The 14,896-nt window shown below is 41.0% G+C and overlaps 1 protein-coding gene across 2 annotated transcripts in view; it reads left to right on the top strand.

The window, feature by feature from the left end:
• The window catches only part of FUT10 (fucosyltransferase 10), a 56,522-nt gene that overhangs the window by 13,163 nt on the left and 28,463 nt on the right, over nt 1–14,896 (top strand). For both annotated transcript variants that reach the window (XM_069742367.1, XM_069742358.1), the window contains exons 2-4: nt 1,428–1,612; nt 6,243–6,522; nt 8,493–9,328. In XM_069742367.1, the coding sequence (XP_069598468.1) occupies nt 1,535–1,612; nt 6,243–6,522; nt 8,493–9,328 (1,194 nt within the window). In that variant the 5' untranslated portion in view covers nt 1,428–1,534. The remainder of the gene's footprint in view (nt 1–1,427; nt 1,613–6,242; nt 6,523–8,492; nt 9,329–14,896) is intronic.

Genomic DNA, 14,896 nt, shown 5'->3' with positions numbered 1-14,896 from the left:
ATTTAGTCAGCCACCATTTGTGCAAGTTCTCCTGCTTAAAAAGACGAGAGACGCCTGTAATTGACATTATAGGTAGACCACAACTATGAGAGTCAAAATGAGAAAACAAATCCAGAAAATTTGATTTGGCAAGATTTATTTTGCAAATTATGGTGGAGAATAAGTATTTGGTCATTAACACAAGTTCATCTCAATATTTTATTATATATCTTTTGCTGGCAATGACAGAGGTCAAACGTTTTCTGTAAGGTTGGCACACACTGTTGGTGGTATGTTGGCCCATTTCTCAATGCAGATCTCTAGAGCAGTGATGTTTTGGGCCTGTCACTGGGCAACACAGACTTTCAACTCTCTCCAAAGGTTTTGAGGTTGAGATCTGGAGACTGGCTAGGCCACTCCAGGACTAATGCTTCTTATGAAGCCACCTCTTCATTGCCCTGGTGGTGTGCTTGGGATCATTATCATGCTGAAAGACCCATCCATGTTTCATCTTCAATGTCCTTGCTGATGGAACAAGGTTTGCACTCAAAATCTCACAATATATGGCCCCATTCATACTTTCATGTACACGGATCAGTCGTCCTGGTCCCTTTGCAGAGAAACAGCCCCAAAGCATGATGTTGCCACCCCCATGCTTCACAGTAGGAATGGTGTTCTTTGGATGCAACTCAGCATTCTGTCTCCTCCAAACACGACGAGTTTTGTTTCTACCAAACAGTTCTACTTTGGTTTCATCAGACCATATGACATTCTCCCAATTGACATGTACTGTCTTAAGGAGAGGGACACATCTGGCACTGCAGGATCTGAGTCTCTGACGGCGTAGTGTATTACTGATGGTAGTCTTTGTTACGGTGGTACCAGGTCTGTGCAGGTCATTCACTAGGTCGCCCCATGCGGATCTGGGATTATAGCTCACCTTTCTTGTGATCATTTTGACCCCACGGGGTGAGATCTTACGTGGAGCCCCAGAGAGAGGGAGATTATCAGTGGTCTTGTATGTCTTCCATTTTCTTATTATTGCTCCCACAGTTGATTTTGTCACACATGTTTTTAGGTGACCAAATACTTATTTTCCACCATATTGTGCAAAATAAATGTTGCCAAAATCAAGGAGATTTTTTGGATTTGTTTTCTCATTTTGACTCTCATAGTTGTGGTCTACCTACAACGTCAATTACAGGCCTCTCTCATCTTTTTTAAGTGGGAGAGCTTGAACAACTGGTGGCTGACTAAATGCTTTTTTCCCCACTGTATAAGGTAGGCCTACAAATATCTTAGTAATAACATTGCATTTCCATAGGGTTTTAGTATTGTGTATGCGTTATTTCACTACATTATAACGATTAATATTGAGAAAGCAGCATTTTGGGTCAAAAGTCCATTGCAAACCTTAATGGTAAATTATTTGCATTTTTGTTTTTCAGGATCTATGTTAGGCCATTGAATAGTGCACAATATGCAGTCAGAGGTATATAATGGCAGATAAACCTCTCTTTGAAAAAGATTCATTCTCCATGATGTGCAGTAAACAATGATTAGAATCTGGGGAGTCAAGTTTTGGGTTTCATGCCTCATTGTGGCATTCTTTTTCCTCTTGGTGACACTTCAGGTAAGACAAATGTTGTACTTTGATATCTTCCCAAAATAATGATAATCCTTTAAATTTTAATAGGTCTATAGAAAATGATCTTGTGATGTTCTTGGGATGCATTTCACTTTATTGTCTTGTAATTTAGTGGTGGTCAGATATTTCTATTTGTTAGGAGTAATCTCCATCACATAAAGGAACGACATATTGCTAGGTTATCTCCAGTAGGAAAATTACTTCAGTGATGAATGGTAAGGTGTCTGAGTAGGGTTCCAATCAGTAGCTGATACTAAGGTAATGTGCACATGTTCAGTATTTTACCTCAGTATTTGTAAGCCAAAACCAGCAGTGGAGCAATCAGTAAAAGTATAAGAGAGACACATCACCACATCTGTATTATCACCCACTACTGGTTTCGGCTTACAGATATAGAGGTAAAATACTGACCAAATACTGATAGTGTGACCATGGTCTAAGAGTAAAACTTGTCACTAGAGATGAGCGAATATTTCAATCTTGGGTTCAGCTCACGATCGCCGAATTTTCAATATTCGCTAATTTAATCACCGAATACTGCCGAACATACACAGCTCAAAGGCTGGTGTTTCCCATTCTGTGTGACACCATGGGAAACACCGGCATAATGCTTCTGATCGGTGGTGAAATCATCCCCACCGGTCAGAGAGCCGCTGTACCCACGGTGTAAAAAGACAGCGTGAGCGCTCAGCTGTGATCAGAGGTATAAAGTTTACATCCGGTCACTGGTGTCAGCTGATGGCACTACAGCTAGGGCTTGGTGTCAATGACAGCTGCTGACACCAAGCCCTAATCCCATTACCCTGATGTCACACTGCATCAAAATAAAAAAGGTGGTGTTGAACCAAGAAATTACATCACAAAACTTTTTTTTTTTTAATTTCTTTATTTAGCTCAAAAAGCATTCATTGCTGTACAAAAATACATACAAAACTGTTTTTGATGCAGCGTTTTTGCTGCCTAAAGATGCAGAAACCTTTCAGAAATTTCTGCGATCAAATACTCAAGGTGCGCACATAGCCTAACAGTCGCTCTTTAATTTCCCATTTGCTTCTTATATCTCTCCTCATTCTGTTCTTCCTTTTTTCTTAACTTGTAGTCCACAGTTCACAGTTGGTAATCAATTGAGTATCATAGTGGCCAGTTTTTGTTTCTTCTTTGCAGCGTACGGCTCCATATCCCACCACACCGTTACCAATTCGTAAACTATCACAGTTTTTCATCAGTCTGTGCTGATCACTTCTTGGTCCATCATTTGTTGTTTATTACTCTGTGTATTTAACTGTATAATATTTGTGTACTATCAGGTTAGATAATATTGTTTTCATTTTTACAATTGTCTTACAAAGCAATTATCTGATGAAGGTTGACATGAGACTGAAACGTCATAAGCTGTTCTCCGGACTGGTTGAATTGTAATAAAAATGAAATAAGACAAGAAAGTTTTACTTTTAACACCAGTAGGTTATGCCATTCCTTTGTGATTATGGGGCTCTAATTTCTAAGACTCCTACCAATCTAAAGTGAGTAGGTTACATATCCTCCAAAGTTTTTCCTGCACAGGTTGTAGGACTGCTCCCCCCACCACATTAACTTACAAAATTATTTCTTTATCTATACAAATGGCTTCTAGTGTTTTTTTATATCAAGATTGGTTCAATTTGGAAAGCTTTTCTTGAAATCAACAACCCTGAAATCTTTTAGGATAAACAGAATTGGCAAAAGTGTCATGGCTCCACTAATAATAAATGCCATCTGAACAGAATTTTACCGATATGGGCAGAAATCTCAAATGTGCTATTGACTAGAAATGAATATCTACAGTGGTATGGCAAGTATTCAGACCCCTTTAAATATTTCCATCTTTGTTTCTTTGCAGCCATTTGTTAAATTCAAAAAAGTTCATTTTTTTCCTCATTATTGTACACTCTGCACCCCAGCTTGACTGAAAAACAAAGGAAGAAATTTTGTAAATTTATTAACAAAGAAAAGCTTAAATATCTTAAAAAGCGCTGCGGAATATGTTAGCGCTATATAAAAATAAAGATTATTATTATATTATTATTATCACATGGTCAAAAGTATTCAGAACCTTTGCTCAGACACTCATGTAAGTCACATGCTGTCCACTTCCTTGTGATCCTCCTTGAGATGGTTCTACTAATTCATTGGAGTCCAGCTGTGTTTAATTAAACTGATAGGACTTGATTTGGAAAGTCACAGACCAGTCTATGTAAGACCTCTTAGTGCATGTCAGACCAAATGAGAATCATGAGGTCAAAGGAAATGGCCGAGGAGCTCGGATACAGAATTGTGGCAAAGCATAGATTTGGCCAAGGTTACAAAATAATTTCTGCAGTACTCAAGGTTGCTAAGAGCACAGTGGCCTCTATAATCCTTAAATGGAAGAAGTTTGGGATCACCAAATGTTTTCCTAGAAGAGTCTTGGTGAGAAAGGTAAAGAAGAACCCCAAGATCCCTGTGGCTGAGCTCCAGAGATGCAGTAGGGAGATGAGAGAAATTTCGTCTTACTAAAGAAAAACTACCCTATTAAAATATAACCTTTATTAAGTGAACATAATAAAAGAATCCCAACAGTGGGATTTGTTCCTTGTAATTAAATTGCCTAGGAAAAACCGGGCTTGTAAAAATACAAGAGAGCAGACCAAAAAATAGAAGCTCTCTACCTGACTAGTCAATGTAAATAATGATATACTTGAAAAGACTAGAAAAAATGTTAGGAAAAAGACCCCTCTAACATGATAGAAGTATGCTCAGTCAAATAATCTCAACAAGCAGAACTGCCAGCAGCTAAATGGCTAACAACTGCAAGATGATATTATTAGTGCAACTATGTCATAACAAACTCACTAAACCAATGTGAAGAAATGAGTGACCACTCCCTGGATACCACTATTATCTGAGCACCTACCTAGATGCAGAGGTTGGCACCCTAAGAAAAAGCGAGATTGGTGCCCCCGCTCTTATGATGGCTGTACCTGAACTCCAATAAAGACATTATAAGGCTGATAGTCAGAAACAAAGGGCCAGATGGCCTGTAATCATTGTATGATATCAAGATGAAGTGGTGTCAGTGTATGATAACACAGGCCAAAAAAAAAGGGTGTGAATGTCTACAAGGGAGAGATTACAATCTACTTAAGTCACTCAAAACAAATATGTTAGAATACTAAAAGATATATCATAGCAGCAATACCAATCCCCCAATAAGAAAAGGATTAGACCAGTGCTGGCACACAATGACCCTGATAAATATTCCAGCAAATATGCAAAATAACAGTCAGCATAATATAAATGCATAGATGTTACCACACACATGCTTCAACCCCAAAATATTCCAGTTTACAAATTGACAAATATCGGCACAAAAAGATACAACCCCAAAATACATCATATTCATCTGACATAGTGTGGAACTTCATGTAGATAGCTGGAAATGATGATAGCCTAGATCCTTAGATAAAAGAGGACAGGCTCACAACACACTCTCCACGCATTTCCCCCAACTGGGTTCACCAGAAGAGATTATTTGTGTCTTGGCAGTAAAGGATCATGATAGAAATGAGAGAAAGTTCCACAAAGTCAACTATCACTGTAGCCCTCCAACAGTCGGGCCTTTGTCAGAGTGACCAGACGGAAGCCTCTCCTCAGTGCAAGAGATATGAAAGCCTGCATAGAGTTTTCTAAAAAACACATGGACTCCCAGACTATGAGGAGTCTGGTCTGATGAGACGAAGATAGACCTTTTTGGTGATAGTTCTAAGTGGTATGTGTGGAGAAAACCAGGCACTGCTCATCACCTGCTCAATACAATCCCAACAGTGAAATATGGTGGTGGCAGCATCATGCTATGGGGGTGTTTTTAAGCTCCAGGGACTGGATGACTGGTTACTATTATAGGAAACATGAATGTGGTGAAGTACAGAGATATCCTGGACGAAAACCTCTTCCAGAGTGCTCTGGACCTCAGATTTGGCCGAATGTTCACCTTCCAACAAGACAGTGACCCTAAGCACACAGCTAAAATAACAAAGGAGTGGCTTCAGAACAACTCTGTGACCATTCATGACTGGCCCAACCAGAGCCCTGACCTAAACCCAATTGAGCATCTCTGGAGAGACCTGAAAATGGCTGTCCACCAACGCTACCTATTCAAACTGATGGAACTGGAGAAGATCTGCAAGGAAGAATGGCAGAGGATCCCTAAATCCAGGTGTGAAAAACTTGTTGCATTATTCCCAAGAAGACTCATGGCTGTACTAGCTCAAAATGGTGCTTCTACTCAATACAGAGCAAAGGGTCTGAATACTTATGATATTTCAGGATTTCAGGTTTTCTTTTTTAATAAATTTGCAAAAATTTCTACATTTCTGTTTTTTTTCCAGTCAAATTGGGTTGCAGTGTGTACATTAATGAGAAAAGAATTGTACTTTTTTGAATTTACCAAATGGCTGCAATGAAACAAAGAGTGAAAAACTGAAAGGGGTCTGAATACTTTCCGTACACACTCTATATGCATATATATATATATGTATATATATATATATTAAATATATGTTCCTCAAACTTATATCCACATATATCTTTTCCTCAGGTTGTAGTTGAACTGGGTAATTTTGAAAAGCAGAAAGTGAACTCACTCGTACAAGATGCTAACCAACAGAAACAATCCATTCCATTGCTGAAGGGGTTACATGAATCCATCTTCTATAGAAAATTGGAGCATGCAGTTGGCAACTATCCTGTTATGCTTTGGTGGTCACCGTTGACTGGTGAGACTGGAAGGCTGGGGCAATGTGGAGGAGAGACTTGCTTTTTCACAATAAACAGAACATACCTTAGGAATCCATCAACAAAAGCTATCCTGTTCTATGGTATGATAAAACCAATATTGTTGTTGTGCTTTTATGGTCATTCTGGTTTTATATGAATACTAGCTGAAGAGCCCGGTATTGCCCAGGCATAGTAACTAGCTGTGGTTAGTTATAACAAATTACAATAATATTGCACATACAAACATTTCACATCATATACTCAACAGTCAACACTGCAGATTTGCAACACAAATTAAACAATTACCTAAGTATGATAGTATTTTATTTTCAGCTCATTCAAGAGCCTTTTGATAACATTTTTGGTTTTTCCTTCCAATGCAAAGATGAACAGTTTTTTGGCAGTTCCAACTCTTGAACAGGCCACATAAAGTTGACCATGAGTAAAGCATGGAGATTGCAAATTGATCGCTACTACTTTCAAGGACTGTCCCTGAGCCTTGTTAATGGACATTGCAAATGCCAGTGGAAGCGGAAACTGGAGGTGTTTAAAATCAAAAGGCAAATCAGATAGAATGAGTGGAATTCTTGGAATGAAGAAGTCCTCTCCTTTGGCACATCCTGTTGCTGAGCTGTGTATTTAATCCTATCCTGTGTGATACCATCTGCTGAGCTGTGTATTTAATCCTATCCTGTGTGATACCATCTGCTGAGCTGTGTATCTAATCCTATCCTGTGTGATACCATCTGCTGAACTGTGTATCTAATTCTGTCCTGTGGGATACTGTCTCCTGAGCTATGTATATAATCCTATCCTGTGTGTTACTGTTTGCTGAGCTGTGTATATAATCCTCTCCTGTGTGATAGTCTGCTGAGCCGTGCAGCTAATCCTATCCTGTTTGACACTGACTGATGAGCTGTGTATCTAATCCTCTCCTGTGTGATACAGTCTGCTGAGCCATGTATCTAATCCTATCCTGTGTGACACTGTTTGCTGACCTGTGTATCTAATCCTATCCTGTGTGATACAGTCTGCTGAGCCGCGTATGTAATCCTGTGTGATACAGACTGCTGAGCCGTGTATCAAATCCTATTCTGTATGATAGTCTGCTGAGCTGTGTATCTAATCCTCTCCTGTGTGATACTGTCTGCTGAGCTGTGTATCTAATCCTATCCTGTGTGATACTGTCTGCTGAGCCACGTATCTAATCCTCTCCTGTGTGATACAGTCAACTGAGCTGTGTATCTAATCCTCTCCTGTGTATTATTGTCTGCTGTGCCGTGTATCTAATCCTATCCTGTGTGATACAGTCTGCTGAGCTGTGTATCTAATTCTATCCTGTGTGATGCTGTCTGCTGAGCCGTGTATCTAATCCTATCCTGTGTGATACAGTCTGCTGAGCTGTGTATCTAATTCTATCCTGTGTGATACTGTCTGCTGAGCTGTGTATCTAATCCTATCCTGTGTGATACTGTCTGCTGAGCAGTGTATCTAATCCTATCCTGTGTGATACTGGGCTGTGCTTCTAAACCTATCCTGTGTGATACAGTCTGCTGAGCCGTGTATCTAATCCTATCTTGTGTGATACTGGGCTCCCCCAACAGTCTGTGTCAGAGGGTGGTCTGTGTCGGCATGGTAATAAATTATGTTATTTCCAGCTTTACAGAAGGACGATAACACCATAGAAATGATAAGAATAATAGGCCTCAGTTACCACAACTGTCTACAAGGAAAACTGTTGCTCATAGCAACCAATCACAGCTCAGCTTCTTGAAAGCTGCTTAATGATTGGGTGGGACTTTGTGGAGTGGGTGTGGCTGATACACACGCATACGCTCATTTTAATATATCACTTTTTTGCTTTTCTCAAGAGTGTGAACCATTTTGATCATGTCTTGCTGACACAGGTTCAAGGACATGATCAGGACTGATTTTCAAGATTTGAATGTTGGATCTTAAAATGTATATTATATTGAAGAGTTGCACGTATAGCATATAATGAAAGACATTGGGATTCTCTGGAGTGGAGATTGCATTTACAAACAAAATAAATATTTTATTACCATTTTAGGAACAGATTTCAGCATAGACAGTTTACCCCTTCCACGGAAGCCGTACCATGAATGGGCGCTGTTTCATGAAGAATCCCCAAAAAACAACTACAAACTGTTTCATCCACCAACCATCACTTTGTTTAACCATACAGCTACATTTAGCCGCCATTCACACTTGCCTTTGACAAGCCAGTATTTAGAGGATCTCAGGACCCTTACATCACTTGAGTACTTTGTGTCTCTACAGAAGAAGAATATTCTAAGAAAGGAGCTTGCCCCTGTGGTGTATGTGCAGTCTGACTGTGATCCTCCGTCAGATCGGGACACTTATGTACAAGAACTAATGAAATACATTTCTGTTGATTCCTATGGAGAATGTCTGCATAATCGAGACCTGCCTCCGCAAGTCAGTAACCCATCTTTTATGGACGACTCTCAGTTTTATCGCATACTTGCTCAGTATAAGTTCATTCTTGCATTTGAAAATGCAGTTTGTGATGATTACATAACTGAGAAACTTTGGAGGCCTTTAAAACTGGGAAGTGTTCCCATATACCACGGTGCCGCGAATATTGAAGACTGGCTCCCCAGTAACAAAAGTGTGATAATTGTGGGCAGATTTTCTCAGCCTCGGGAATTGGCGCAATACATTACACAGCTAGATAGAAATGACAGTTTGTATATGGAGTATTTAGAGTGGAAGCTACAAGGACAGATCAACAACAATCCATTAATCCATGCAATCAAAGATCGAACATGGGGTGTGCAAGATGTAACGCAGGACAATTATATTGATGCCTTTGAGTGCATGGTGTGCAGAAGAGTGTGGGATAACATACGACTACGACGAAAGGTAGGTGCGACATCTTCATGATTCACTGGTAAAATGAGAACTGAAATAGAGATCAAAACTATGCATGAAATCAATGATAGTGAATACTGGTAGCATTTTTTTTCTATGGTAGCTTTTAAAACCCAGCCTCGAAGTTTACTTTCATATGCATAAATAATATATTTACAAATAAACTATGTGTAGAGTTCAGACCTTTTCCCACTGTAATCTAGGGGCGTGGGAGTCCTATTTCATCCCTGGTACTTTTTGTGCTGCACAGTTAAGGCACTAGGGGGTTAACTCCTGGCTGCTTAGACTTTTGGGAGCGTTGGGTGAGGTTGTCTTCTACTTTAAAGGGAATCTGTCACCCCTAAAATGGAGGGTGAGCTAAGCCCACCGTCATCAGGGGCTTATCTACAGCATTCTGGAATGCTGTAGATAAGCCCCGATGCATCCTGAAAGATGAGAAAAAGAGGTTAGATTATACTCACCCAGGGGCGGTCCCGGTGTGGTCCGGTCCTATGGGCGTCGCGGTCCGAGGCCTCCCTTCTTCATAGGATGACATCCTCTTCTTGTCATCATTCTACGGCCCCGGCGCAGGCATACTTTGCCTTGTTGAGAGCAGAGGAAAGTACTGCAGTGCGCAGGTGCTGGGCCTCTCTGACCTTTCCCGACACCTGCGCACTGCAGTACTTTGCTCTGCTCTCAACAAGGCAGACAAAGTACGCCGGAGCCGGAGCTGCAGCGTGAAGACAAGAAGAGGACATCATCATAAGAAGATGGGAGGCCCCGGACCGGACCACGACGTCCATCAGACCAGACCGCAGCGGGACCGCCCCTGGGTGAGTATAATCTAACCTCTTTTTCTCATCTTTCAGATTACATCAGGGGCTTATCTACAGCATTACAGAATGCTGTAGATAATCCCCTGATGCCGGTGGGCTTAGCTCACCTTCCATTTTGGGGGTGACAGGTTCCCTTTAACCTGAACCTTTGACTCCCCCTGCCAGTTAAAAGTTTATCTTCTCTGATTGAGTCCTGTGTTTTCAGCTTCTGCTTTGCTTGCTTAAATTCCAGTTTTGCATTATGATTTACTTTCCTGTTGGTTCCTATCTGGGTACCTGTAAATTTCTGCCAGCCTGCCCCATCGAACAGCAGCTGACTCCATGGCTCTAAGCTTGTGTAAGTGCTCATTCCCACTTGCGCTTAAATCAGACAAATGCAATCCAATTAAAATTTAGATTGCATTCGGACCAATGTTATTCTATCATTGTGTGTTCATCTGCATTTTTTTTCCAGCACGGATCGGATCACGATCAGACTGGAAAAAACTCATAGCATGCTACCATTGTAATCGGAAATCGAATTGAATTCTGCCATAGAAGTCAATGGGTGTGCGAAAAAAAAAATTGCACAGCACTCGGACCAAGCGAGTGTAGTCTGATTTTTACAAACAGATCTCCTTGAAAAAGTCGGCAATTTATGTGCCGCGTATAGTAAAATCACAGTGAAAGGTTAGAATAGAATAGATATATATACATAGAAGAGATAGATACAGTGGGGAAAAAAGTATTTAGTCAACAACTGTGCAAGTTGTCTCACTTAAAAAGATGAGAGAGGCCTGTAATTGACATCATAGGTAGACCACAACTATGAGAGTCAAAATGAAAAAGCAAATCCAGAATTTCACCTTGTCTGATTTCTCAAGATTTATTTTGCAAATTATGGTGGAGAATAAGCTTTTGGTCACCTAAAAACATGCAAGATTTCTGGCTCTCACAGAACTGTAACTTCTTCTTTAAGAGGCTCCTCTGTCCTCCACTCATTACTAGGGTTGAGCGACTTTTCTTTTTATAGGATCGGGTCGGGTTTCACGAAACCCGACTTTTTCAAAAGTCGGGTCGAGTGAAATCGGCCGATCCTATAGAAAAGTCGGGGTCGGGGTCGGCCGAAACACGAAACCCAATGCAGTGCATTGGGTTTCTAATGGTTCCCAGGGTCTGAAGGAGAGGAAACTCTCCTTCAGGCCCTGGGATCCATATTTAAGTGTAAAATAAAGAATCAAAATAAAAAAATATTGATATACTTACTCTCGGACGCGCCCTGGTTCTCGCCGGCAGCCTTCCTTCCTAAGAATGAGCGCCTGAAGGGCTTTCGATGACGTCGCGGCTTGTGATTGGTCGAGTGAGCGGTCACATGGGCGTCACACGACCAATCACAAGCCACGACGTCATCTAAGGCCCTTCAGGCGCTGATTCTTAGAAAGGAAGGCTGCAGGTTAGAACCAGGGCACGTCCGAGGGTGAGTATATACCTATTAGGAATATATTCACCCTCGGACGCGCCCTCGGACGCTTCCTTCCTAAGAATTAGCGCCTGAAGGACCTTAGATGACGTCGCGGCTTGTGATTGGTCGCGTGACCGCCCATGTGACCGCTCACTCGACCAATCACAAGCCGCGACGTCATCGAAGGCCCTTCAGGCACTCATTCTTAGGAAGGAAGGCTGTCGGCAAGAACCAGGGCGCGTCCGAGGGTGAGTATATCAATATTTTTTTATTTTTATTCTTTATTTTACACTTAAATATGAATTCCGATACCGATTCCCGATATCTTAAACATATCGGAACTCGGTATTGGAATTCCGATTCCAGATCAGAAGATCGCCGACCTCATGGCCGACCCCACACAGAGGTCGGGTCGGGTTTCATGAAACCCGACTTTGCCAAAAGTCGGCGACTTCTGAATCTGGCCGACCCGTTTCGCTCAACCCTACTCATTACCTGTAATAATGGCACCTGTTTGAACTTATCAGTAAAAAAAACACCTGTCCACAACCTCAAACAGTCACACTCCAACTTGCACAATTAGTGGCTGACTAAATACTTTTTATCACCACTGTATATAGATGTCAGTGACACACACATGTATATATATTACATAGATATATACAGTTGTGCTCAAAAGTTTACATACCCCGACAGATTTTTTGCTTTCTTGGCCCTTTTTCAGAGAATATGAATGATAATACCAAAACTTTTTCTCCACTCATGGTTAGTGGTTGAGTGAGGCCATTAATTGTCAAACTACTGTGTTTTCTCTTTTGTCGTTATCATTCATATTCTCTGAAAAAAGGCCAAGAAAGCAAAAATTCTGCCGCGGTATGTAAACTTTTGAGCACAACTGTAGATAGATAGAAGAAAAGCCGGCAATTCATCTGCTCCGTACAGAGGCGTAGCTAGGGTTTTAGTCCAGGGGGGCGAAGCTTCTGAGTGGGCCCCTAACCAGGTAACCTTGATTAAAACTCGGTGATGCGCCCTAATACTGGAGAACCTCAGCAGATGACCGCGCTGTTACTGAAGATAATCTCTATATAAAGACCAATATGGATATCACCGCCATATGGTCAGTGGTAGATACCAGCCCTACAGAACATATGAGAGATCACAGCACAGTTACAGATAATGACTTACCGCTAACGTTCTTTCTGATGGAATCGTTCACTTTTCCTATCTTTTCCATCTGGCCAAGACTGACATGACAACTTCTTCCAGCAACTACTCACCTGCAGAGAATACAACAAATACATATTTAACTTCTCATATTCCAGCCACCACCATCTATTCTCAACCTGCACAAACTCCTCATCCTGCTGATACCCCAATACTAAGCCGCTGCTGCCGTATGTGTCCATATTCCTGCACCTGATACCACAATACTGAGCCGCTGCTGCCATATGTGTCCATATTCCTGCACCTGATACCACAATACTGAGCCGCTGCTGCCGTATGTGTCCATATTCCTGCACCTGATACCACAATACTGAGCCGCTGCTGCCATATGTGTCCCTATTACTGCACCTGATACCCCGATACTGAGCTGCTGCTGCCGTATGTGTCCCTATTACTGCACCTGATACCCCGATGCTGAGCTGCTGCTGCCATATGTGTCCCTATTACTGCACCTGATACCCAATATTGTGCCGCTGCTGCCGTATGGGACCCTATTACTGCACCTGATACCACAATACTGAGCCGCTGCTGCCATATGTGTCCATATTCCTGCACCTGATACCACAATACTGAGCCGCTGCTGCCATATGTGTCCATATTCCTGCACCTGATACCACAATACTGAGCCGCTGCTGCCGTATGTGAGACATGCTGGCGCCGGCGCTCTGACACCAGCATGTCTCAAGGTAACATCATTACATCTTTGTTAGCATGCTCATATATTTCCTAGGACTTGGACCTGCTGGTGCCGGTTACATCCTCATGCTCTGAATTTGCATTGAGATTTCTATATATATTTTTTGGAGATACATTATCACCCCACTGGGTTTTCGCTTTGGGCCCGTAATTTATCATCTTATATTGTTATGCCCTCATGCAGAGTGACCCATGTATGATCCGTTTTACATGCTCTTTCTATTCATGAGCATACTCCGGTGTGTTGGTTAGCTAGGATGCCTGGATTCCTTGTGTCCTTTTCCAGCAGTTAACATCTATCATGCTGATGTAGTTTTTTCTGCTTCTCCCAATTATCTTTTGTCCACGTATATTTATTGCATGTATTGTTTGTATTTTACGCTTCAATAAAATTGTTTTTGATACCTCTACCGCTTGGCTGTGGATTTTGGGATATACTTATAGTCCTTTTTGGACCTGGCATATTCTCTTATTCTTACCCCAAACCACAACCTGGCGTATTCTTATAGGTTTATATACTAATGTAATAAGAGTATATTGACACTGGAGTTTTTTCTTTAGTCTATATTTTTCTATAAAAAATTCTGGTAATGTTTCTTTTAACATCCTAGTTTATTTTCCCAAATTTGCAAATAATCTCCTAGTTATAGATTAATATGTATGAAGATACCACTCCATGTAGCAGAAGAAGTGGAGAAAAGCCCCTCTTCCATCTATGACTGCATCGTTTTCCTGTCCCACCAGGATAGGGCTCCCATAAGATCTTTCTGGAGCTTTTTAATCCTGGGCTCTGCTTATTCACTTGTACTGGCTTACTTAGGCCTTTCATGATTCTGTGTGAAGCCTAGTCAGTAATCTTACTGGGAATGGGCTGGGAGCTGTGCAAAAAAGTGAGGGCTTTGAGAGAGGGGAATATTACTTTTCTACATTTTTTATGTCTCCCTGACCTTTTTGCTACTATCTGAATACAAATAAAGAAAATCACAGAAAAAGGATTTGTGCAAAAATTATCATCAAGTTTGAGGTAGATTTGGTTCACCACAAATTGATTTCCTCATCCCTACATGCAATGTTTCAAACAATAAAGTGCTCAATGCTGCATTTGTAAGCAATAGGTAAGGACAAGGTGGAAGTGACCAACTTAACCCCTTCATGACCCAGCCTATTTTGACATTAATAACCTGGCAACAGATCGTAGCGATTCTGGCATTGTTTTTTTTGTGACATATTGGGCTTAATGTTAGTTGTAAATTTATGTTGATAATAATTTTTGCGTTTATTTGTGGAAAAAAACGGAAATTTGGCGAAAATTTAAAACATTTCGCAATTTTCAAATTTTGAATTTTTATTCTGTAACAACAAGAGAGTTATGTGACACAAAAT

This window comes from Ranitomeya imitator, chromosome 1, assembly GCF_032444005.1.
Source record: "Ranitomeya imitator isolate aRanImi1 chromosome 1, aRanImi1.pri, whole genome shotgun sequence".
Classification (NCBI taxonomy): Eukaryota; Metazoa; Chordata; class Amphibia; order Anura; family Dendrobatidae; genus Ranitomeya; species Ranitomeya imitator.
The sequence above is the reverse complement of the archived record's forward strand: the minus strand, read 5'-3'. Positions and strand labels throughout refer to the sequence as shown.